Source organism: Dendrobates tinctorius, unplaced genomic scaffold (assembly GCF_039654945.1).
Source record: "Dendrobates tinctorius isolate UK_male_01 unplaced genomic scaffold, ASM3965494v1 ptg000231l, whole genome shotgun sequence".
NCBI classification, from domain to species: Eukaryota; Metazoa; Chordata; class Amphibia; order Anura; family Dendrobatidae; genus Dendrobates; species Dendrobates tinctorius.
In genome coordinates, this window is record NW_027361898.1 from 27,859,186 (window position 1) to 27,886,862 (window position 27,677).

The 27,677-nt window shown below is 43.1% G+C and overlaps 1 protein-coding gene across 1 annotated transcript in view; it reads right to left on the reverse strand.

Annotated features, from left to right (window-relative positions):
- Positions 1 to 3,413: 3,413 nt before the first annotated feature.
- SLC16A2 (solute carrier family 16 member 2) overlaps positions 3,414 to 27,677 on the reverse strand; it is a 214,825-nt gene continuing 190,561 nt past the window's right edge. The window contains exons 5-6 of the mRNA XM_073556213.1: positions 13,023 to 13,251; positions 3,414 to 10,454 (exon numbers count right to left, since the gene is read on the reverse strand). Coding sequence (XP_073412314.1) covers positions 10,237 to 10,454; positions 13,023 to 13,251 — 447 coding nt within the window. The 3' untranslated portion in view covers positions 3,414 to 10,236. The remainder of the gene's footprint in view (positions 10,455 to 13,022; positions 13,252 to 27,677) is intronic.

A 27,677-nucleotide genomic window follows, 5' to 3' on the forward strand; every position in this document is an offset into this window, starting at 1 on the left:
AATTTTATCACTAACATGAAGTACAATTTGTCACAAAAAAACAAATCTCAGAATCAGTGGGATCCATTGAAGCTATAACCTCAAAGTGACAGTGGCCAGAATTGTAAAAATTGGCTTGGTCATTAGGGTCAAAATTGGCTCAGTCACTAAGAGGTTAATATTGTGTCTACAGATAGGACTGCATTTCATATTGACCGCTTCTGTTTAAGGCAGAGGTCTCAAACTGCATTCTTCAAGGGCCACAAACAGGTCATGTTTTCAGGATTTCCTTGTATTGCACAGGTGATAATTTAATCACCTGCACAGATAATGATTCCAGCACCTTGTGCAATGCTGAAGATATCTTGACAACACGCATGGTTTGCAACCCTCGAGGAATGCAGTTTGAGACCCATGGATTAAGGAGTTATCTAGATTTAGAAAAAAAAATGGCAGGTTCCTTAAAAAAATAAAAAAAAAAATTAAAAAAAACAACATGTGTCCATAGATTGTGCATAATATTACTTAATTGACAACAACAGGACAGAGCTCTAAAAAAGGAACAACAGGATTGTACAGAAATGAAGAAAAAACATGACTGTTTTCTTCAAGGAATGTCACTGTAATCATCTGTGCCTGGTGTTGCAGTTCAGCCTTGAGAAAGCTGTACCCCAGACAGCGAAACGCGCATCAGGGCTCTTCCTTAGGGGTCACCTTCTTTCTGCCACTTTATTGGTAAGCCTGATTATCCTATTATTCTACTGATGTGATTTTTCTATGTATTGATACTCTTGTGATCAGGCTTTGCCCGCAGATCAGTTACTGCATTATGCTTTTTCTTAATGCTCTTTTAATGGAAGGGTGACCCTTATCCCATAGAGTCACTATCTTGTACCTCTATTATGTTTTGTTTGTGATTGTCTTGTTTTCCTAACTTTATATTTAATAAAATTTTGATACATTTTACTAATAATCATTCGTAGCATATTTTTTCTCTCCTTGATGCCCAGTTCAGCACCACAGTAGTATGGCTGATCAGTTTCATGTAATTCAAATAACCTGAAGTTAGAAAAAGCTGTGCACCTCAATTCTGGATACCCCTATAATCTGTGTATGGCAGTCTATAGACACTGGTATTAATTTTAACCGTGAAAAACAGGGATAGCACTTGTATGAGAATAACGAACATCTGAATGAGTCCATAGTCAACCAAATTTATCATACAACAAGAGCTACCATTGCACATTTCCAGATTATTTAACTCATATTCCCATGCTTTTTTTCTGATTTATTCTTCCGATGTCCACAGTAAAATACACAGTAGCAATCTGCTCTGAAAAAAAAGCAAAAAAGCACAGAATCCCAATGTTTCTGAACTTAATAAAGAAAAAGAAAAGAAGAGGAACTAAACCATTGAAAATAATGCAACTGCTTTTTTCATGCATTTTTGGGGCTCCCCAATGATACCTATAAGGAAAAAATGCACTAAAACCCACTGTTCTGATAAGAGTCTGTAAATATACAGTGGGCATGAGTTTTCTGGAAATCACATCCACTTTGCTTGAACTATCAAGCACCATGTATTTTCTGCCCCAAAAACCCCGCAGCATGTGTTATGTGGGAACAAAACCTTCAAAGGTGGTTTTTTGCCATTTGCCCCAATTTCATAGAAATAGAAGCTGTATAGTCCAACATAATTCAACCATCTCTCTATATAAAAATGAATGTGTGTGTATCACCAACCAATCATGAAGCATCTTTCATTTCACCAGAGCTGTTCAAAAGAAGCTGAGCTGTGATTGGTTGCTATGAGCAACAGTTTTCCTTGCAAACAATCATTAAGCATCTCTCATTTCACCAGAGCTGGTTAAAAGAGGCTGAGCTGTGATTGGTTTCTATGACAAACAGTTTTCCCACTTGACAATACCTCAGCAGACACTGACATGGCAGGAGAAATCTAGCATCCCTGGGAACATAAGCTCCCAGCCATTGTCTGCCCCCCAGACAGGAGCACAGAGCACGACAGAAATGAATCCCCCCTCCCGTGCCCATATACACATCACACATCCTCCAACCTGTAGGCACATCTTCCCTCTTAAAGGGATCATTGGTATGGAAGTCAGAGCAAATCCATCCAGCGCTTTGGTTTTGACCCCAGGCCTCTCTTAAAGGGATCCCCGGTATGGAAGTTAGGACAGTTCCACTCAGCTCTGTGTTTCTGACTCCAGGGTCTCTTAAAGGGATCATTGGTATGGAATTTAGGGTAAATCCACTCTGCACTTTGGTACTGACCCTAGGCCCTTCTTAAAGGGATCTCCGGTATGGAAGTCAGGGCAAATCCATCCAGCACTTTAATTCTGACCCCAGGCCTCTCTTAAAGGGATCCCTGGTATGGAAGTCAGGGCAATTGCCTTCAAATGCTCTGGTACTGCCCCCAGGTTCTCTTAAAGGGATCTCCTGTGTGGAAGTTAGGGTTAATCCCTCAGCACTCTGATTCTCATCCCAGGCTTCTATTAAAAGGATCATTGGTATGGAAGTCAGGGCAAATCCACTCAGTGCTCTGGTTCTGACGCCAGGACTCTCTAAGGCTACTTTCAGACTTGTTTTTTAAATCCGACAGACTGCGGCGAAAAGTTGTCAAACCTGATCCGGTAGAAGTCGCAGCCCGCCGGATCATCTGTTGAGGCCGGAGACGGTGCAGGAGAGGGAGAGGGCGAGAGAGTCTTCGGGCATGCACAGTGGAAAAAAGCGGTCCGGCGCTGACAAAAAACGTTGCAGGGAACGTTTTTTGCAGACGCCGGACAGGCATTTTTTGCCGTATCCGGCAAAAGTCGGACACGCCGCATGGCCATCAGGCGCAATGCGGCGATAATGCTAGTCTATGGGAAAAAAGCCGGATCCGGTGGCAACCGGCGCCGAATCCAGCTTTTACATTTTTCGCCGCATCGTGCCTGATGCTTAAAAACTGATGTGTGAAAGTAGCCTTGAAGGGATCCCCAGTATAAAAGTTAGGACCGTTCCACTCAGCGCTCTGGTTCTGACTCCAGGCTGACGGGATGATGTGGGATATTAGTGGTAGTTGTCCGGTGGATCTGGCTGATGGGATGATGTGGGATATTATGGGTAGTAGTCCGGTAGCTCTGGCTGACGGGATGATGTGGGATATTAGTGGCAGTTCTCCGGTGGCTCTGGCTGATGTGGGATATTAGGGGTAGTAGTCCAGTGGCTCTGGCTGACGGGATGATGTGGGATATTATAGTGCATGTGGCTATGCGGAATGGGTGAGGCTCTACACTCAGATTTATATATATAGATATAATCATTATAATTTGTTATAACTAACCGTAGTTAGTTACTATGACGGGAAGCGCCGGGCTCTTTAGCTAGTTCTAGATAATTGTCCGTGTAATGTTGTAGAATGAATAAAACAGGACTTCTCAGGTTAACACGATTTTATTGTATTGTTCTTTGTTATAAATATTACTGCTAATGTTCAGTAAATTATCATTTCTCATCTTGTACAGTGTATATAGAAAATATTTTACAAATATCGAAAAACAAAGCAAAATTAAGAGAAAAAAAAAAAAAAAGAAAAGTCAGTATGAGCCTTCACGCCCACATGCTTCAATACAAGTGAATCCAATTCTATAAAGAATTATAACAAGGACATTTCTTTTATAGAAAATTGTTAATCCTTTGGGGATGAACTCATCTTTATTCCCCATTTGGTTTCTATTAGGACAGTTACAATAAAGCAAATTAAAGCAGCAAATTCTTCGCAATTCTCAGTTGAGGTGTACTGCATGTTGGCAGAGGTCGTGGGGGAAACTCGGGAACAAAAGGCCGGGAAAGTGGTAGCAAAATTGCAACATTGAAAGCTAAAAATGACAAATGGATTTTGAATACATCATTTCGTACTAAATTAAAAGCAGGGGCAGATCGGTGCCCGGCACGTGCACATTACTGGCATCTACGAGAGGTATATTTAAGGCATGGTGTCAAAATTCGACAACACTTCACATTACTGAAAAACTTAGTATAAAAACACAATCTTGAGAAATAAGATTGTTTCAAAAGGTAAATGGCACTTTTCATTATTGATATAGTCAAATTGGTAATTTTGGTTGAAAATCCAGCAAGCAGCACTTAGTATAGCAGACAGGATAGTGGAAAGGCACTCGCTCTCACAGGAGGATACAAGAAGATGCTTTAGATTGCAATCGGAGCATATTTCCAGTTATTTAAGTTGTGCTACCACATGTACTTGGGGTTTTCGTCTACATTTTACATTACTCTATAGGATATATTGTATGTAACCCCTTCTCATGTATAGCACCATGGAATCAATGGTGCTATATAAATAAATAATAATAATAATATCTTTGGGTTGGAAATGTTCTTGATCAATAAGTGGTGAGCAGCAGAACCTTTCTAATTTCAGACAATCCCTTTAATGACATGTGCACCATTGTTGCGCACAGACATATTAAAGATGTGTTAAAATGCTATTTAAGAATCTATGGGCCATTACCATACCCCCATGTGCCTCCAGTTTTGTAAAGGAGGCTTATTCACATTGCTTTAAGGGGAGAATATGGCGACAGTGGCACATAGAGAACTTATGTTTACATAATGTGGACCTATAGGGAATTTGTGTACATGAGACCTTAAGAACGGTCGAGAGTACTTAAATGGAAATAGTCAGCAGGTTTTTGTTATGTAATCTCAGAGCAGCATGATATTGGGGCAGAGACTCTGATTACAGTGACATAAAAAAAAATATAAAAAAAACCTGACCGTCACATCCAAACATAAATTTGGTCTGGACAGGTGCTTACCTAGAGTAGCCAACTCATGTCCAATCAGTCTAAGAGAGGATTGGAATTAGGTCCTGTCAACAAGAATCACCTTATCGTGGCTGCTAGGTACACATGAATTGGCCAATTTATGCGCTAAGCATTCTCAATTTTTCATATTTCTAGTGCAGTAAAGCAATTCAATTTTCATATTTCATGTTTGCATGCTGTGGCGCAACAGAGTGCTGCTTTTAGTCTGATTACAGTGATGTGTCACTAAAACTATGTGATAGCGTTTCAATAAAATCCCCGTTTTGTCAGAAGATTATCACTACAAGACTAGTTGTTTCATGACTCCTCATCAACATGGCAAGTTCTTTCAAAAATAACCTGCCTCCACCACTGATTGGCTGCTGTCTATGTACAGTGAACACAGAAAGCTGCCAATCAGTGGTGGAGCGGGGTTATACAGGGTTCAGCATTCAGAGAATTTCAAGATTTACAGGAGGCAGGAGATAAGAGTGACTGTATAAAAATGGCAAGCAAGTGAAATTGCTCGAATCAGAGCCTATGCCCCTACATCAGGCTAATCTCAGATTACATAGCAAAAACGTGCTGATAGATTCACTTCAAGATCTGGATGACATGTAGATTCCTCTGTTTATTCCAGAGCAAAAGTTAGCCAAAAGACCCACAGTATTTGTTCAGTTTTTTGCCTAAGTATTTGTAAGCCAAAACCAGGAGTGGGTAAAACATGCAGAAGAGGTGCAAATGTTTCTATTACACTTTTCCTCTGATTGTTCCACTTCTGGTTTGGGCTTACAAATAACGAGGTAAAATACTGACCAAATACTGAACGTGTGAATGTGACCTTATGTTGTAGACCTCTTTGTGTGAGCGTAAACCCTGCTCTGAGTGGTCAGAACTTCTGTGCTGAATGGCCCGACATAAATGCAACTTATTACAAATAAATTTGGGCCCCAAGGCTACAAACACACATGCATGTGACATGTTTTGTGTGTTGTCAGGTTTTTTTCCCCACCTAACACTACACAAACCTAAAGAATTTCAATGATCCATACAAACATCCATTTCAAAAACTGATCCATGTGACTGAGAATGTCCTAGTCGCATCGGTTTTGCAACGTACAGTAGGGAATTAAAGTCTATGGGGATCTGTATAAAACACTGAAGACAGACATTGTACTTCAGTGTATCATTTGCTTTTCACTGATCCAATGTTGAGTCACTGGCTATATAAAAGTTCAGGCAGTCTACCGGCTTCAGTTTTTAAAAACTGACGAGAAAGAAAACCGACGCAGTATGGATGTAAAAATTGACATGGATGTGTGATTGTAGCCTAATTTCAGGGCAGCAACATCTTAATATATCCTCCTGTAATCTATTTGTCGCATCCAATGCATGGATTTGTGAGATCTGTCAGACTTCACACATGGATCTACCACTGGTGTATGCATACAAAGACAAGTCATTTTCATTTGAGGAAAACTTTTTGTAACTGGGGAAAGTTTATAGCAGGACATAAGAGAATTTCTGTGGTCTTGAACTTAAGAGTAAAATAATGTCAGAAAAGTCTGTAACAGCAGGGGAATAGTACGTTTAGTGAACCTACCAAGCTATTTGACCCCAATATCAGTCGATGACATTGAGTAGAGATGAGTCTTGTCCATGGTTCCACAAGAATTAACCACACGGATTTCACAGTGAGTACTGCAGGCCAGCCAAGTAACAACATATAAAATGCACAAAAGGCTTACAGCAAGAAGACATGCACTACAAAATATTGTCAGCATTATGAAATTGGATTACACGCTTTACACAAATCAAATAAAAAATATCCACAGCTTCACGAGAGTCCATTAAATAGTAAAGCTAATGTGCGTTCACGTCTCCTTGGTTGATACTCTAGCGATTCTCCTATCTCCTCTAAGGCAAGGTTTCCGCCTATGAATGATTGTCATTGCTTCTTAGATATGATGAGCAGCTTCTATATATTGCAGGAAAAACACTACTTATTTACATCAGGACATACATTTCTTCACAAAGAAAAGAGAATGAACCTTCCCTTCGTTTCCGCAGGAGCCATGCAATGCAGTGCTGATCCTCTTGATGAAAAACTCCAGGTCGGCTCTTAAGACAAGAGCTCCCAGTTTGATCCCGATGGACGCCCACTCTCAGAAAGATTCTCCAAGCATTTGGAAAAGCCCATATTTTATCTGTAAATGGTACTATTCAGTGAGGAACCAATCAAACCACAGAACCTAATCTAACTTGTCAGTCACAGATATAAACATATTTGGTGAGAACTTAGTTTTGACCCACTTGACAAACCTCAATGTAACAGTTCACAGACTGCAGCTTTTTAGCATATAATGTATATATATATAGCTCATGCATTTGAAGAGCAGACTCTAAAGCAATAGTCTCCAACCTGCAGCTGTCCCAATGCTAAGACATCTCCCAGCATGCCTAGACAGCCAGAGGTTGTCATATCACACCGGGATTGGTAGTTTTCCTACAGTTCACGAGCCACATGTTTGAGAACGTCGGTCGAAAAGAAGGATTTAGGAGCAGAATTTAAGCTTAATTTTTATCCAGAATTATTGCTAGAAAATACATGAAAACCTAAATCAAAATTTAAAGTGTGAACTGGGGCTTTTTTCAGTTTAGGTTGGCTTGATACAGTTGACATTGAGCCTCTCTTTTACAGCTGTAACCCTTGGTTTGGTAGAACCACGGGTAGGCACATTAAGTGGGCTTGTAAAAAAGGCCCTAAAAACGCAGCCATATTAAACCTTACTCTTGAAGGCCGTGTTCACATAGTCCACGATCACAAATTTTCTTTGAACGTAAAAAGTGATTTGATCCACAAAAAGAGAAAGAAGTATAAGACTTTCGTTTGCATTTTGGAATTCATTCCTTTTGGCCAAAATGCATTTAAAAATGTATTAAAAGTTATTACCTATCCAAGGAAGGGGCGATAAATTATTATAGATTGGTGGGGGTCCAAATGTGAAGACTCCCACCAATCCTGAGAACGGAGCATGGAAACGGCTGCTTGAAATGAAGCGGTGGCTGCGCGTTCTCTATGGCGAAGGCAAGGCACTGTATGATGTGAACAGGACCCAGTTCTCGTCTCGTGACAATTCATTTAGGCTGCTTCCATTGTGCAGCAGCAAATGACATCCACAGCCTTATCTTTCTAATTGGGGATTACATTTGCAGCTAAATACAGTGCAATTAATTAGACATTATTGTCACTACTCTGACCTGACAAATTATACCTTTTTCAGACTAATAGAGCGAAGCCTCAGACAAACAACTGCAAGGACGTTACACACTAAAACATTGTATTAACCTACAGGAGACACACACTCTCACATACCTTAGTAGTACAATAGTGTTGGATTTTGTGCAAAAAATAAAAGACAAAGCTTCTGTTATCACACAACCAGCCAGTCAAAAGAATGAATGGTACGACCCTACAGACTATGTGCAGATGAGTGACGGAGCATTGGCAGGGTCACGTATTAAGTCAGGTCTGCTTACAGCTCATACCACAGGGCTGGTCTTCTAGAGAAGGAAGCCCAACTTTATTGGAAATCTCCAACCAGTTCAGGCAAGAATATCTGTTCACCCAGCAGCACAAGGCAGGAGTGAAGATGCCAGAGGCATGGAGACATTTACTACTCACAGTGGCCATCACATCCCTCTGCCCACATGTTCTTACTGAATACCTATATTTCAGTCCTTGCAGCATCAGAACACGTGCAATATTGGTTCCTTGTCCTACAAACTTAGATCACTATCTCCTATAGATCCGAATAGTTAAGTGGTCTATGACCCCCATTACTTTGACTTCTTGCACCGCGGGATTATCTTCAGAGACGTAGATGCACAGCATCTTTAAGTGACACATGACATCGTCATTCCAAAATCTACTAAACACGGACAAATGCCAATCCAACCTCCCGTTTTATGGAATAAGTCCTTTTAGTATTAAGTATTTATGGTCAAGGTAATATTTGGAAAACGCTGCTTAATTTTACAAATGGGCCATAGCATCATTAGATTTACACTCCTTGATTCGGCAAGCCTATCGGTTATGGCATCCTAAGGCCCTGTCCAATCCTACATGTTAAGATTAGACTAACATGGCAGCTTTTTTTCAGACACAGTGCCTCCATTGCCCTTTGGTTCTGTCTGGTATTGCAGCACAGCTATATTACATTGAATGGGGCTAAGCTGCACTACCACTTATAATATATGGACATGTGTGGCGCTATTTTACATTTTTGTAATCCTGGAAAAACCTTTTTAATCTATTCAATTCATTGAATTCATTCATTACATTATATTGCCTTTAGGCTCAAGCACACTGGTTACTGATAAAATCCAAGCTTTCCACTGCAATACAAAACATTGCATGCTAGATCATGCTATCGCACCCTACTATTCAGGGACAGAACCGTATAAGGCCATTGCCCCCCTAACCCTCATATCCTTTTCCTACTTGTCAAAAGTGCAGCATGACCCATCTACAGTGTTCCCTCATTTTCCACTTCCATGTAGGTAGACAAGTTGGAGCTATGGCTGCCCTTCTTTCGACATAAGGTGCATGGGTTACCTCTGTGTTATGTTCATCCTTGAATGATGGGCACAACAGAAAAATGACCAGAGAGTATAAGCTTACATGGCGTGATGAGACTGCTGATCTTACGCAAGAGAAGATGCTACATGAGCAGATACCATGGAAATGTCTGAGCTCAGTCAGAGACATTGTTTTTCCTCTGACATTTTGCGACACAGATTTCTTTAGTTTTTCTTGTGTTTTACCCGAATGCTTCATTTAAAACCATGTGGGGTAACCAGCCCCGATAAAACCGCGAAAAATCTATTCCTTCTCTAAATTACAAGACGGGAAGAGGCCAATTAACAAAATCGCACATTGAAAATCTTAACATTACACTTCAAAGTGCAGAAACTTGTAAGTTTTGTGTCGCCGGTCCTCTAAAATGTGTTATCTCAATGATGAGCAAGCAATGTAAAATGCATAAGACAACTGAACATTCAATGAAAAGATGCCTGTGAAGGACGCACACCACGCAGCACGATCAGGTCTCTTTCACACTAAAGAACACGGAGGGCTGACACAGAACATATACCTTCATAAAGGGTCACCTCAGTTAATCCTGTGAGTCTAAAATCAGCACAGCCAGGACCCCTCCCTCATGTATGTGTTTTGTACAAAGATAAAATCATATCACTAATGAGCCTTGTATAAAAATCATATCAATTATATGGCTCCCTAACAATATAAGGCTCGATTCTGAGACTCTTCCAGTTAAACAGCAACTCAGAACAACTAAAATATGTTTCTACCCAGAATTGCCATGAGGTTGGCATCATGCCCTGTGGACGTTGGATTCTTAGAAGCTGATTAAACACAAGCGTCAGTCACAGGGCTTCCAGGAAGAAGTTCTCCGTTCACCACGCCATCCTGTGTCTTCTCCTTCCCTGCCTCAACCTGTTCAGCTTTCTTCAGGTCTCGCTCATGGAGCAGGGGAACAGACAGCAGGACCAGAGCTCCGATCAGAGGGGGAATGCCAGCCAGGTAAAATGCCAGGTTATAATTACCAAAATGATCCCGCAGCAGTCCTGTGACAAGAGACAAAAGGTCATATTTGTGTTTCCATTTACATAAACATACAAGTTCTCTAGTTTTGTTGGACAACAGAACGTTAAAGAGTTTGGCCATTTTCCAGTTATTCTTACACATGTCCAGGATACATCCACTTAATCCAGTTACTAATATAATGAAATTATCACTGCATTGCCAATGTCCACACTTAAAAATTGCCGCTCCCTCCACGGCATGGTGCATAACATGGAGGCTGATGAGGCTCATGTGATCAGACCCCGCCATCAGCAGTCTCAGATGACCCGGCACTAGAAACTAGATCATATGCAGTGCTGTATACAGTGGTATTCAACTAATGCCACGAATGGCGGGGTCTGGTTACATGTAGCTGTATCCAAGGCCTTATTCCAGAGCGCCATACTAACAGGGGGCTGCACTTTGTAATTGAGGACATCAGCACTAGTGTGCTAATTACATTGCATTTAAGGAGACCCTTAACAAAATTTGGAATCAAGAGGAACTGGACTAAGCAATAATGGCTGCAGAGAAGACATTTTTTTTAAAATGTTGCGTCTATTAGCAATCAAAGCATTCGACACGTAATGAGTTAATTTTGGTTAAGTCTAAGTGGGTGTTATCAGAGAGCTTTCACTGAGAGTCTGTACTCTGTATGACGCTGACCAATCATAAACAGGCAGCAACACAGCAGAAAAAGAAAACGACCCATCATAGATAACAGCAGAATTCTCAGTATGTGAGATGTAATCATACTTATGTCTGCTTTGCTCAAGCTCGCTCTGCAATAAGATCAGGGTTGTCATTACTTCTCACACAGGAACACACTGTTATGGCATAATCCTATATGAGATATAATGACATCCGCCTCTAATCTCACTGCAGAGGGATTAAAATTGTCCTGAACACAACAGACATAAGTGTGATTACTGACACATCTCGGGGACGATAGTACAGCAGAGATGATGGTGCTATAAGAGGAAGAGAGCTGATACAAGGGTATATAATGTCACACAGCTAAACTCAGTTGCATTGCTCATCCTCCCTACAGTCATCTCTGCTCTACTTCAGTGCTTTGTAATCATGCAGGAGGTTCGACCAGGAGATCATGCCATCATTATACACCTGACACACTGTCAAACCTGCTGTAAGCTATGGTGAGTGCATATTCTTTTTCTGTTGTGTTGCTTGCCTGCTTATGATTGGTCAGCATCATACAAGATGAAGAAGTACACGCCCCCAGTGAAAACTCTCTGATAACACCCACTAGGACGTAACAAAAGTTAGTTTGTAAATTGCACCTTTCATAGCCAATATCTCCGTAATGGAAATGTGAAATAAGTTAAAAAAGTTTTATTCTGCTCTGCATTATTATATCAAGTTTCCTGTTCAACATGAAGATTTGGTGAGATCCTCTTTAAGGGGATTCTGACAACCCCTAAACTCAATTAAAACTACTTACACAGTCCTATATGGGACTTAAGCCCAATAATGAAAATCACACCTGCAATATAGATTTTCCTCTTTATTCTTAGAAAAAAACTTTAATTTCGTATAGAAATAAAAGCTCCTCGATGCACTATCACTTGTTACACAAAACCGGGTACCTCAATCAACATACCGCGCACCTCCCTTTCAATTGATTGACAGCATTCACTTGTCCAGAGTTATCGTTGCCCGATTTGAATCCCCTGCTGTGCACTGACTCTACAGGTGTGCACACAGTGTCAGTGCAAGCATACTCTTAAGGGCCTGTCACACTAAGCGATATCGCTAGCAATATCGCTATAACTTCTGACGTTATAGCGATATTGCTAGCGATATCGCTGTGTGTGATACTTACCTACAACCGTCTCTTATCGCTGAACGTCCAGGACCGCTTCTCGTCGTCAGCTTCCTGTGGAGAGACGAGCGACGAGTGTGGACGGGAGGACGTAAGATCGCCTAGTCTGACAGGTAAGTAGCGACCCCCGTCCCCTGCGATGTCGCTGGTGAGATCTGCCTGTGTGGCAGCTCACTAGCGACCACTTAGCGATGTACCAGCGATCCTGACCGCGTCCTATCGCTGGTCGGGATCGCTGGTACATCGCTAAGTGTGACAGTACCTTTACTCCTCTATCCTGTCTACAGCGGCTGTTCGCTACAAGGTGTGCAATGACTGGATGCCTATAGGATCACTGTATGAGTAGTTTAATTCAAGTCTTGGGGTGACAGACTCCCTTTAAATGTAGCCGTTTTGGACATTTGTACAACTATTTAGAACCCTTTCAAGCAAATTGGTTTTATTTCTTCATGGAATCTAAAACTTACATCAATAAAAGGAACCTTTCAGGATGGATGACTTTACTAATTGAACTAGTGGAATTATTTTAATATTGGGGGGGAGATAAACCGATGCCTGACACCAGACACGGGCTATGCAGACTTTCATCTAATGTGTTCAGCAGATGTGTACTCGCTGTGATAACCCTTTTGACTTTATTGTATATGAATATCAACATTTAAAAGACATGGAAAATTAATTTGCTAAGTTTATATTTGAGATTTACCAATCAATGCTTAAAACAAACCTGCTAAAGGAGGTCCAGCGGTCATTGGAATGGACATCAGTCCCAGGACGTAACCAATAGCTTGTGACGCTTGCATTGGGCCCACCAACTCAAAAGCAATAGGGCTCATCATACTGATAAGAAAGCCATCGCACAAGCCAAGGAAAAGGCACACAACAATCACGCTTTCGAACACTTGGCACTGTGGCAGCATCATACTCATAATGCCCAGCAGTAAAAAGGAGGCCACCTGAAAAATACAACGATTGAAGATCATAAGAATGGAACAGTAAATCCTGAAATGGTGAGATCATAAAATTGTCAACTTATCAAAGGTAATCACTGAATGCTGGTAATACAGAAGAGATAAGGTGGCAGCATACACAGGTAGGTTGTTGGAAATGCCATACTACATAAAATGCCGCTAACAAGCCTTGGTGCCCAAGCACAATAAAGTGCTGAGAACTGCACTGGCAGAAAGGGTGTTAGCTGCTGGAATTATGAGCAGTGGAAAAGTGTGAGATGAAACACTAATCCTAATGGGCCTTAACTGCAGTGCAGATGTTTCCCTCATTCATCCCACAGGAAAACAACTGCAAAATTCCTGTGAGGGCAAAATGTGTCAAGAACAAACCACTGATCTGCAGCAGTTCCAGTAGAGACAATGCTACAATAAAGCTATTTGCACATATATAATGGATGAACCGCACTGCAGCAAGGTCTTACAGATTCTTTCCAGCAACTAATTGCTCTTCTAGGTCTTTTTCAGACATCCAATTTTCCCACTTACGACAAAAATGGCCAGATTTTGTGGGATCAGACTTTGATCAGAGTGTTGTGCGAGTGTCATTAAGTTTTCAAACAAAAGTTTCTTGACGTTCTCTTCTCTGACAGTCCGTGAAAATTGGACCATACTCGAATGGCATCAGAGTGTTGTCTTAATTTTTTTCACGGTCCCATAGACTTGCATTGCTGATTTTGATCTGATACTCAGATCAAAATTAGACAAAGCGCTGCAATTTTCCGTAAACAGCAAAATATCATGGACACGTAAATGGCCCCACAGACCATCATAGGCACGGGTACCTATTCATGAAAACCATGGAAAGCACTTGTACATGAAAATCCTATGTCTGAATGAAGCTTTCTCCAACGGTATTTAGTTACCTGAAATGCCACATTAAATCTTCTTGACCCCCTCCAAACTTCCACTACAGATAGTCAAATATGTGCTCGTAATAGTGTAAAAACAGACACAGGAACATTTTTAAAAAAAATTATTTAGTTTAAAAAATTGTTCAGTTTTAGAAGATTTAATAGAGAAAGGTAATGTATAAATGTGGGACAACCCATTTAAATACCAGTTTTGCCACCTATGTTGTAAGGGAATTTCTATCTCTAGCAGATACACACTGATGGTCGAATAGGCAATTGTGTTTTACAGTGTGACTGCTAAATGAAAATTGCTGCACAAAGCAAATATCCAGGGCAGAAATTTCACATGTACATTAGTAGCAATGAACAGACAATGACCCTCTCTTTTGCATTGAAGCATCTAATGAGTATGTGCAATGTCACAGAGGGATAAGGAGCAGGGACCGCTGTGTCCTCCCCTACTGTGATTGGTGGATCCTGTGTTATTAACTGTGAATAGATGTGTTACCTGTCACTGTAATCCTGCCTGTGGTAATAAGGAGCCTGCTGAAAACTCATCCTGAAAGGAGAGGAAGTAGGAGTCTAAAAAAGCCCCAGTGGTCAATGTGTAACTAATAAAATAAAACAAAATAATAAATGAGTAAGGGTTGTAACAGAAAAAAAAATTAACATCTCACAAATCCCTGATTTACACAATAAGTAATTTAAAATTGAACAGCACTCTGATGCCATCTGATTGCTGTTTGATTTTCACCGACATCTAGATAGAAGGTAGAGAAACTTTTTATTTTTTTTCTCATCCAAGAAAAACTGAGGAAACTCTAAACAAAACCTCTGATGAAACTAGGACTGTTTCTCGCATGGAAAAAAAACCCCAGATGTCTGAATGGGCCCCAAGGAGAAATATGTTTCTTTGCAAGACCAAAGAATCATCATGCTATTATGTCTATACATTACACATAGACCGTGGGCAGGTGTAAAAGACTGTGTACAGATTTACATATATTATAGTGAGTCTGTGTGCGTCACCTTATACGCAGACCTGATTTATAACACAGTGTTCACTTCTCAACGTGAAATATACTTTTAATGAATATTCAGTTATTTCTGGGAAATTGAAAACCAATAAAATATTCTCCTGTCTGTACCCACATGTCATGATTTAAAAGTCTTGTTATATAGGGTCTGGGCTCTAGACCCATTACACGTCAGCGGTATAAAATTTCCTGTAACCTATACAGCCTCTTATAAAACCTCAAACTTTGGCTGGCCAAGAATCTCGCTAAACATAGCACTTCATTTCCAAAATCCAGCAGGGACCTTCTATATGTTGTAACTCTGGATAAAGAAATGAATGTTACCCTATAAATTACAATGCAGCAGCTGCACCACATAAAAGAGAAATATTCACAATCTGCCTGGGCTAACAAAAACTGAGGATAAAGAAGCCTAACCACTCCAAAGATTAGTTATCAACATTATCTGGTGAGAAAAACAAGTTAAAATGTGCCTGGCAAGAAAAAAAACAAACAAAACATTGTGTTGATAAGCACAAATTAATGAACTTCCTGTCAATGCATTTTACCATGGAGGAAAATATGCTTCAAATTTGTGTCCAAAGTCAGGAAAATTTACAGGTTTGCACAACCCCAAAATGAAGCTGTGTTACAAGAAAGTGTGTGTTACTATAACTACTAAAGGTTTTCACTTCTTTCAAGTGGTGATTTTGTTCAGTTCCCTGACCACATCATCATCAAAAGACAAAATAAAAAAAGACAAACTAGCAGAGTTTGAGTTTTATCGGTTCCATGCATTATATGAATCTCTAATTAAGGGGGCACTTTGAACGACATCCCCGACAGTGACATTGTGTTTTGCACATTCCTTCAGGTGTTCTGTATGAATCCCTGAAAGACATGATTCACATGGAAACTCTGACGGAGCCATGGAGTACAGTGAGATAAAGAGATTTCAAATAGACTCTTGCTGCCAGGAACTGGCACAATAATATATAGCTCTGGCAAAAATTAAGAGACCACTGCAGAGTTTTATAAAAATCAGCTTCTCTACATGTCTGACAGCCATTCCATTCCAGTGTCAGGTGAATTCCAACCAGAGTATACCTCATTCTACTTAATGTGCTTCCTGACGAAGGAATCTACCGAAACGCGCGTCGGGGCGTGCATCCGCACCTTTCCCGGGACCACTATTACATTCAGGTAACCCCTTCCATGCTGCATACTTCCAAATATATCCCGATATCTTTTACTGATGTTGGCTATTCCTAACCTTATGCCCTTTGGCCATATTAACTTGGTGAAGATTCTGTGACATAGGATTATTATTATTTATTTCCGGGTCAAGTCACTGATATTTATTCCTAATTATTCACTTTTTCGATCTATATTAATTGTTGTACTCTTTGTATTTGTTTATTTGTATATATGTATACACTATTTTCATAGATTTATTTATAATAATAATTTTATTTCTATAGCGCCAACATATTCCGCAGCACTTTACATTATAGAGGGGACTTCTACAGATAATAGACATTACAGCATAGCATAGCAATAAACACATAGATCAAAACAGATACCAAGAGGAATGAGGGCCCTGCTCGCAAGTTTAAGAAAAAAGGGAAGACACGAAAGGTAGATGATAACAATTGCTTTTATTGTTTGGACCAGCCATAGTGTAAGAATCGGGTGTTCCTGTTGCTGCATGAACCAGTTAACAGTCTAAATATGTAACAGTACAGAAACAGAGGGCTATTAAATGCATAAAGCATGTGAGAACATGATGCGAGGAACCTGGTTATGGTAAAAATTTTTGAATGAGCCACACAGGGATATTTAGGTTAATGCGTTGAGGCTATAGGCCAGTCTGAACAAATGCGTCTTTAGGGCACGCTTAAAACTGTGGGGATTGATCGTATTAACCTGGGTAATGCATTCCAAAGAAATGGCGCAGCACGCAAAAAGTCTTGGAGAAGGGAGTGGGAGGTTCTGATTAATGAGGATGTTAACCTCCGGTCATTAGCAGAATGGAGGGCACGGGTAGGGTGGTAGGCTGAGACGAGGGAGATGTAGGGTGGTTCTGAGCCGTAGAGTGCTTTGTGGGTGAGGGTAATAAGTTTATACTGAATTCTGGAGTGGATGGGTAACCATTGTAAGGACTGGCACAAGGTAGAGGCATCGGTAGAACGATAGGTGAGGAATATGATCCTAGCTGCAGCATTCAGGACGGATTGGAGAGGGGAGAGTTTGGTAAGAGGGTGACCGATTAGTAGAGAGTTACAATAGTCCAGACGAGAATAAATAAGAGAAACGGTAAGAGTTTTTGCAGAGTCGAAAGTAAGAAAGGGTCGAATTCTCGAGATGTTTTTGAGGTGCAGATTACATTTTTATACAGAGTATACAGAGTATATTTTTTATGGCTCATCAGTATACATTATAAATTTTATTGGGGTTAATTTATATTTTATACAGCATGTATTTTTATTTAAGGTGATACAATTTATTTAATAATTCAATGATTACTTGTATCAGTATATTTTTGCACCTTAGATTTAATATTGATTTTTTAATATTGGTCCCACTTACATTTTATCTATTTTTCTGTGTTTTATGTATTTTTATGTCTTATGTGTGGTGCATCTTTTTATAGCACTTTTTTGTGGCCAATACTTCCAATAAAGGCATTTTTTAATCAAATTTCCCTGTCTATATATTTATCTATTTATTTACATATAGATGCATTTTATTTCCCAATTTTTTCTTAAACCATCTCGCAGTTTTTAGGTTCATCTAATTTTGAGTGGTATCCACTCCTCGATCTTTTTGGTTGGTCATAGATTTTTATACATAACCCTATACATATCTTCTTTATTGGAATTTATGATTATATTGAATTTTAGGGAATTTATATGTATTTTTTATCACGTCCATCCTGTTTGGTTTTCTAACAAGGTCAAGCAGCAGACATTGGGGACAACAAAGCTACAGACCGTCAGAGGGCGAAAACGACCGTCATCTTATTCGAATGTCACTCAGCAACTGCAGGATGACATCAAGTGACCTACAAAAGGAATGGCAAATGGCAGCTGGGGTGAAGTGCACGGCAAGAACAGTTCGTAACAGGCTCCTAGAGGCAGGGCTCAAGTCATGTAAAGCTAGAAAAAAGTATTTTATCAATGAGCAGCAAAGGAGAGCCAGGCTGAAGTTTGCCAAAGACCATAAGGATTGGACCATAGAGGACTGGAGTAATGTAATCTCTGTGATGAGTCTAATTTTCAGCTTTGCCCAACACCTGGTTGTTTAATGGTTAGACAGAGACCTGAAGAGGCGTACAAGCCACAGTGTCTTGCACCCACTGTGAAATTTGGTGCAGGATCGGTGATGATCTGGGGATGCTTCAGCAAGGCTGGAATTGGGCAGGTTAATCTTTGCGAAGGATGTATGAATCAAGCCGCATACAAGGTTATCCAGTTGATTTCTTCTGCTCAGGCAATGTTCCCCAACTCTGAGGACTGTTTTTTCCAGCAGGACAATGCATCATGCCACACAGCTAGGTCAATGTGTGGATGAAGGACCACCACATCAAATCCCTGTCATGGCCAGCCCAATCTCCATATCTGAACCCCACTGAAAACGTCTGGAATGTAATCAAGAGGAAGATGGATAGTCACAAGACATCAAACAAAGAAGAACTGCTTACATTTTTGTACCAGGAGTGGCATAAGGTCACCCAAAAGCAGTGTGAAAGACTTGTGAAAAGCATGCCAAGATGCATGAAAGCTGTGATTAAAAATCATGGTTATTCCACAAAATATTGATTTCTGAACTCTTCCGGAGTTAAAACATTAGTATTGTTGTTTCTAAATGATTATGAACTTGTTTTCTTGGCATTATTTGAGGTCTACAAGCACTGCATTTTTTTGTTCTTTTGACCATTTCTCATTTTCTGAAAATAAATACAAAATTTAGTGCTTGAAAATTCAAAGACATGTTGTCAGTAGGTTTTAGAATAAAAGAGCAATTTACATTTTACTCAAAAATATACATATAAAGAGAAAAATCAGACAAACTGAAAATTTTGCAGTGGTCTCAATTTTTGCCAGAGCTGTAGTAGGCTATGTTCTTGTGTCCTTCTATAAAATAGAAACTGCCAGAAAAAAAAAGCACAAAGTCAATCTGAATGGTTTGTCCTATTGTACTTTGCTTCACTGGTTTGTCCCATTGTACTTTGCTTCACTGGAGCTTGTGTCCAAGTCACACTCTTTGGGGATGCAGATGGAAGGTATAAAATGCAATGAGAATGGCAAGGAAGCTTTGCGAACACAGTCTGGCAGACATGTTTCTAGAGACAGATACACTTTATACTGTGTACTAGAAAAATGAAAAATGCATTCTGATAAGTTTCATAACAAAGTGTTCATGTGATAAAACTGAGCTGTCAGAGAGCAGCTGTCACAGGAACACAGCATAACTTCTCGTAACAAGAAAGAAAATATCTCCAGGCAAGAAATTTCTGCTAGAACCTTTCTATGCACTTGTATTAAAAACATGGATTTTTGTGATAACTCACCGTAAAATTCTTTTCTCCGAGACGCTCATTGGGGGACACAGGTACTGTGGGGACACAGGTACTGTGGGTGTATGCTACTGCCGCTTGGAGGCTGACACTAAGTGAAAAAAAAGAGGTTAGCTCCTCCTCCGCCGTATACACCCTCGCCCCGATTGCGGGCGGAAACCAGTTTGGTGCAAAAGCAGTAGAAGATCAAACAAAAATCAGACATCAACTTCAATACAGGTAACAACATGTCTAGAAAATAGCCACCCTAGTTTCATACAGAAAGCATATTAATTAAATAAACAGAATCCACTTGGCTAATAGGGTGGGTGCTGTGTCCCCCAGTTAGTGTCTCGGAGAAAAGGATTTTACGATGAGTTATCACAAAAATCCATGTTTCTCCTTCGCCTCATTGGGAGACACAGGTACTGTGGGACGTCCTAAAGCAGGCCCTGGGTGGGAAGTTGACTCACCGATCAAAGCTACATGCACCTCTTGTCTAAAGGTGTGCCACTGCTGCTTGGAGAATCCTTCTACCCAGGCTCGCATCCGCCGAAGCCTGAGTATGGAAATTGTAATGTTTAGTAAACGTGTGCAGGCTGGACCAGGTTGCTGCCTTGCAAACCTGTTCCGCCGAAGCCTGGTGTCGATGTGCCCAAGAGGTGCCCACTGCCCGAGTAGAGTGTGCTCAGATCCCTGCTGGAATCTGCGCGCCTCTGACACGGTAGGATTCCTGAATAACAAAATGAATCCATCTGGCTATGGTCGATTTTGAGGCAGCGTGTCCCTTCCTGCGACCCTCGGAGCATGAACAGCGCGTCTGACTGACGAAAGGGTGCCGTCCGCGACACGTACCTCCTGAGAGCTCTCACCAGGTCCAACGTATTAAGAGCCTTTTCCACACGGTGCAACGGTGCTGGACAGAAAGAGGGCAAGACAATATCCTCATTAATATGAAACGATCTTTGGTAAAAAAAAGGAGGAGCTGGTCTAAGAACCACCTTGTCTTTGTAAAAGGTCAGGAATGGGGCTCGGCAAGATAACGCTGCCAGCTCCGAGACCCTCCTGATCGATGTTATGGCTACCAGAAACACCACATTCCAGGAAAGGTATGACAAAGAGACATCCTGCAGCGGCTCAAATGGAGGTTCCTGCAGAACACTTAGGACCAGGTTAAGGTCCCAGGCGTCCATAGGTGCCTTATAGGGAGGTACCAAGTGGGAGACCCCCTGGATGAAGGTCTTAACCTGCAAGTTGGTAGCAATCCTGCGCTGAAAGAGGACGGATAAAGCAGATATCTGTCTTCTGAGAGAACTGGGAGCCAAGCCTGAGTCTAAACCAGACTGGAGAAAAGCCAAGATATTAGGGATGGAGAATCTCAGTGGCGAACAACCGTTGCCCCGGCACCATGCAAAGAAAACCTTCCAGGTGTGGTGGTAAACTCGTGCCGAGGTAGGCTTTCGGGCGCTAACCATTGTAGCAACCACCTTGCGCCCGAACCCCGCCTGCGTCAGGATCCAGGATTCAACGGCCAAGCCGTCAAACACAGGGCCCCTGAGTTCGGGTGGCAGATCGGCCCCTGAGACAGTAGATCTGGGCGCTCTGGCAGGCGCCATGGTACGCCGACGAGCAGCTGCACTAGATCTGCGTACCACGCCCGACAAGACCAGTCTGGGGCTAGCAGAATCACTGGCACCCCCTCTGCCTTGATTTTCTTGATGACCCTCGGAAGCAGAGGCAGCGGGGGAAACAGGTATGGGAGGCGAAACTGATTCCATGGCAGAACCAGCGCATCCACGGCGATTGCCTGCGGGTCCCGGGACCGCGCGACGAACATGGACACCTTGGCGTTCACCCTGGACGCCATCAGATCCACATCCGGAGTTCCCCACCGTTGGCAAATCTGCTGAAAAACCTCTGGGTGAAGTGACCATTCTCCGGACGCAAGCCCCTGCCGGCTGAGAAAGTCTGCCGCCCAGTTCTCTACCCCCGGAATGTGGACCGCCGATATCAGAGAGCGGTTCCTCTCGGCTCAGCGAAGCACGTGCCCTACTTCGCGCATGGTTTCCCTGCTGCGGGTGCCCCCCTGGTGATTTATGTAAGCCACCGCCATGGCGTTGTCCGACTGAATCCGGACAGGGCGGCCTGCTAGAAGGTGATGGAATCGATGCAGAGTCAGCCGGATCGCCCGTATCTCCAACAAGTTGATCGGGAGGGCTGCCTCCTGCGGTGACCACCGTCCCTGGGTCGTGTGGTGGCGAAAAACCGTTCCCCAGCCGCAAAGGCTGGCGTCGGTTGTGACCATCAGCCACTGATCTGGGGGGAAGGGTTTCCCATGAAGCAGGGAGGAACTGAATGTCCACCACTCTAGTGACTGCCTGACCTGAGAGGACAACCGGCACCGATGATCGAGCGTGAATGGGTTCTTGTCCCAGGCTGACAAGAGGGCGTGCTGAAGGGGACGAAGATGAAACTGAGCAAACGGGATCGCTTCTATCGCTGCCACCATTTTCCCCAGAATCCTCATGCCGAAACGGATGGTGTGAGGGACTGGTTGGCGCAGTACTCGCACCCCCTGCCGGAGGGCTAGGGCCTTGTCTCGAGGGAGACCTACCAACGCTCGTCAAGTGTCGAAGGTCATCCCTAAAAAGGAAATTCTCTGAGCTGGAACCAACCACCCTAAGCGGGCAAGAGTATCTAGCGTAATGCTGACAATTTCCTCGCATGCCTGCCTTGAAGGGGCTTTGACCAAGAGGTCGTCTAAGTAGGGGAATACTACTATGCCCCGGGAGTGCAGGATGGCCATGGGGACTGGCATGACCTTTGTGAACACTCTAGGAGCCGTGGCTAGCCCGAAGGGCAGCGCTGCAAACTGAAAATGTAGACCGTTGATGACGAAACATAGAAACCTTTGATGCGGAGGGAAAATGGGAATATGCAGATAGGCGTCCTGGATATCGATAGAGGCCAAATTACTCTCCCTGCCTCCTTGCCGCTATGACTAAACGGAGAGATTCCATCCGGAAATGTCTGATCCTGATAAATCTGTTCAGGAACTTTAGATCCAAAACGGGCCTGACCGTCCCGTCCTTTTTGGGAACTGCAAACAGGTTGGAATAGAAGCCCTGCGCCTTTTCGTTTTCCGGTACTGGAATGATAACTCCGTTGTGAGAGAGCGAATCAATGGCCTTTAGTAGAGCCCTTGCCCGGGTATCCACTTTGGGAAGCCAGGAAAGAAAAAATCGTCTTGGGGGGTACCTGTCAAATTCTATCTTGTACCCTGTGGACACCAGCTCTCTCACCCATGTGTCGGGCGTAAAATTGAGCCAGGCGTGGTGAAACCGGAGTAGGCGGTCGCCTACCCCGCTGGGGCCGCCTGACAAATGCCCCGAGTCATTTGGCTGAAGATCTTTGGGACCTGGATCTTCTCGACCTAGACTGGTTAGCACGCATCCTCCCCAATGGGTTGGCTCTATATGAGACCTGCCGGTCCCTATTGTGGTTGGGACGCCCTGATGTGGCGGAGTTAGCCACTGTCATCCACCCGGGGTTGCGAAAGGTCCGAAATCGCGCCTGCAACTGGTGACGAAACGGCGGCTTGTCCTTTTGCTGAGGAAGAAAGCCGCTCTTGCCTCCTGTGGAGTCGGAGATGAGCTGATCTAGCCTCTCTCCGAACAGGCCGGCCACACTGGTAAGGTAGAGCTGTCAAGGCCTTTTTTGAGGCTGACAGCCCACCATGTCCTTAACCATAGCGCTCTCCTAATGGAGATTGCATTTGCGGCTGCAAGTGCCGAGCAGTTGGCCGCATCTAAAGATGCATTAATCAAATAGTCCGCCGCCATGGCTATCTGATTGGGGATTTCTGATACTTCCGCTGGTAGGCCTCGGTCCTGCAAGGCTCTATTCAAAGTTTCTGACCAAGAAATCATGGCCTTGGCTACCCACATTGCTGCGAACGAGGGAGAAAGCGCTGATCCTGATGCCTCAAACATTGAGCGAGCCAAGTTCTCTATGAGACGATCAGTGGGATCTTTAATAGAAGAACCACTAGGCACAGATAGTAAAGTTCTTGTAGCGAAGCGCGACACCGGTGGGTCCACCGTTGGGGATTCTGTCCACTTTTTACAGAGATCCGGGAGAAAAGGGTACTTTGTCTCGAGGGCCCTCTGACCCGAAAACCACCTGTCCGGCCGTTCTGTGTTTTTGCACTATGTCCTCAAATTCAGGGTGAGTGCAAAATACTCTATGGGGACGCTTGACACGCTTAAATGACACTTTATGGCCCGCAGCCAGAGTGGAATCATCCTCAATCCCCAGAGTCTGGTTGACGGCTTCTAAGAGGCTGTCAACCGTTTCCTGACCACCTGGCGTATCTAGGTCAAGGGGTATATCCAAGTCCGTAGTCCGAGCCTTGTTCGCTATCGACTGCTGGCGACGGGGAGCGAGAAGCAGAGCTCACGGATGCCGAGGCACCGGATGGACCGGGAGACTTCGTGTGGGTTCGTTTCCCCCGGGTCTGCCTGGAGTGAGAGCGGCCCCTGCAGACCGGAGGCTCGTGTGAGGTAGAGGACCCCTCTAAGACAGGGGAGCCACTGTCTCTGCCCCTATCTGGGGCTCGAAGGGACTCGATTGCTCTCGTAAGTGACGCCATAGATTGCGACAGTGATAACGCCCATTCCGGGGAACCTGTTACACTGGGCTCGGTCGCAGGGGAGGGCTCCCGAGCGCGTTAGGACTCACAGGCTTCGCATACCCGTTTGGTCTGTGCCCGCGGAAAAGCTGACTGACAGGAGATGCATGCAGCGTATAGGAATGTATGTGTCTTAGATTTTTCTGACATGTTGTACCTGTCAGGTCTCCGTGCTGACAAAAAAAAAGCCAGGGGAGGGCGCTCTTTGTTCCTGATAGCGTGGCCTGTCCGTGGGGCTGGGGGGCAGCACTTACCCCAGTCCTGTGTCCCCTGTGTCCTCAGCGTGCGAGTCGCTACTTTAATCTGCGCGCCAGTACTGCAGGTTGGTCCCTGGAAGAAAAAGAAGGATCCTGGGGGCGGTCTTTTCTTTGCGGCCTAGTTCCGGCCTAAAGCCGGGGACTAAATTTCCTACGGCGCCCGCCCAGGCTACAGGGGGCGGGGCCACCGTGACGCGATGCCGGGGGCGGGGACTTCTGGCCACGGCCTAGCGCTGGCTGAAGCCGCGGCCTCGATTTTTTCCCCCATCCGCCCGGGGGGGCGGGCGAAACCGCCGGACCTCCAGAAACCGGATCCCTGGATGCCGCAGGAGCCCTCCCTGGCCATCATTCCTCAGGTAGAGGGGAGGGGGCCCTAAACGATCAGGACGGTGCAGGTATCCTAGCTCCATCTAACCCCCTGCAGGGGTGAGAGGGACCGTCCGCCACCTTGTCCCCCGCAGTCCTTAGCATTGGTGGGGCAGCGGAGCCGCCGCGGACTACGCTTGTGCCTCTGTGCAGCCCAGGGTTTCAATACCCTGGGGTGGACAGGACTAAGTTCGGCATCATGTCCCACGGTGCGGGAGAGGATATGTGGAGGGACACTCACACGTTCTCGCCCGTTGTTAGTTTGGGGAGATCGGACCCCTTCGATAGGGTCCGTCGCCCGTATCTCACCTCCGTAGTCTGAAAATATCCCACAGTGCGGGAGAGGATACGTGGAGGGACACTCACACGTGCTCACCCGTTGTTGGTTTGGGGAGATCGGACCCTTTCAATAGGGTCCGTCGCCACTATCTCCTTTTCATCGTGAAAAAATGGAACATCCGGCAAAAATCTCCGTTGCGGGAGAGGATACGTGGAGGGACACTCGCACGTGCTCGCCCGTTGTTGGTTTGGGGAGATCGGACCCTTTCAATAGGGTCCATCGCCCTTGTCTTATCTTCATGGGGAAAAAAAAAAAAATCAGTCTCGAGACAGACCGACGTGTGCCTTTAACAGACACTAAGCAAAAAACTGGTTTCCGCCTGCAATCGGGGCGAGGGTGTATACGGCGGAGGAGGAGCTAACCTCTTTTTTTCACTTTGTGTCAGCCTCCAAGCGGCAGTAGCTTACACCCACAGTACCTGTGTCCCCACAGTACCTGTGTCCCTCAATGAGGCGAAGGAGAAATTTTTTTTTTTTTTTTTACAGGTAATCTTTCTCCATTGGATGAGCAGCTGCCTTTCCCCCTTGAATGTATGAGCGTATGTAATATAATATATAAATAGAGAGCAAATCACAGTGGATCTGCGACCAACTTTCACAACACAAATGGCATATTAAATAGGTCTTTTTGACCTGATGAGGCAGGTGTATATACTTTGAAAATATGTCAGAATAAATATTGTTAATCACAAAACGCTCATCTTTATTTCAGGATTCTACACCCATTCTGACATTCTACACCCATTCTGACATGGATTTTCAGAATCCTGAAATAAAGACCAGAATGTTGTGAATCTAGGTAGCGTTTGATTATTACAGTGGTTCTGACCTGCCTCATCACGTCTAAGAGATCTGCTTAAATAATGCAAGCAGTTTGAGTTGTGAAATGAGCTGTCGAAAACTGAAAAAGAACTTCAACACAGACCAAAAATCTTGCTTTTCCTATAGTTTCCTTTGACAGTTGATTGTTTCATACTTGATGACTGTCATTACAGAGTGGTACTGAATGAAAGGTTACATAGTCTCTTATAAAGCGGAAGCCTGGCTGTGTGTATCTCGGCTCATTCTTTTTAAAAAGGACCTGCCACCAGATCAAAAGGCGACAGTTTTTATTCATCGGAGTATTTAAAAAAAAAAAAAAAAAAGATCCGCCATATAGTTTCAGAGATACGGGCCTTTCTATTTGGTGCTAATTTTTATGATCTTTACCAAGGAGGCGTGTGTCTCATGGTTCTCTTCCCTGTGAGCCACGACCCATTGTTAGGGCTAGCTCACATTCACATGTAAAAAAAATAAATCTGTCCTATTCCGCTTCTGAAGAAACTTCTGTCATGAGAGTGTGCGATTATTTTCTTACCTACCATACGTATGACGTGTATGCAATCTGCATGCAAAGTGTTTTAACATAATCTTTTACATACTATAATTTTTTATGCACTGTAACTTAAAACTGGTTTACAAGGGTGAAAAATCAACCTTATATAAAGATATAGATAGAATAGATAAAATATCCTGCACACACAGTATACACTCCCTAACAGAAGTTATATCGCTTATCCATGTTATGTAAATAAAAGCTTATAACCTGACGTTAAATTCATCCATTGGTTGTATAAATTATTCTTTTGAAAGCTGAAACCCTCTGAAATGTGGTTTGGGTTAAGAAAATATATTGCCATCAATGCAGAAATATTGATCATTTAATGGACACAGAATGGTCAGATTTTGGCAAGACAAAAGTTTTGTCGGCCACAGAAAGTAATGTGATATTCAAACAAATAATTAACTTAAAATACAAATATATGTTGCATAACATTGGTGAATGAAGTTGTGGTGCTATTAGTCATATTTAATATTTTGTGTGACTTCCATGAGCTTGAAGGACTGCATCCATGCGGTTCAACAATGATTCATACAATTTATTAATGAAGTCATCAGGAATAGCAGAGAATGCAGTCTTACATAACATGCCTCCCAGAGTTCATCTAGATTCTTTGGTTTTGTCTTCCAAGCTTCCTCTTTCATCCTACCCCAAACATGCTCAATGATGTTCATGTCTGGTGACTGGGCTGGCTAGTCCTTGAGCACCTTGATCTTTTTTGCCTGGAGGAACTTTGTAGAGATGGATGTATGAGATGGAGCACCATCCTGCTGCAGAATTTGACCCCTTTTATGATTTGGAATATAAGAGGTAGCTAATACTTCTTGATATTTTAGGCTATTAATATTGCCTTCCACCTTGCAAATATTTTGCACACCCCCATACTGAATGTAACCCCAGATCATGATCTTTCC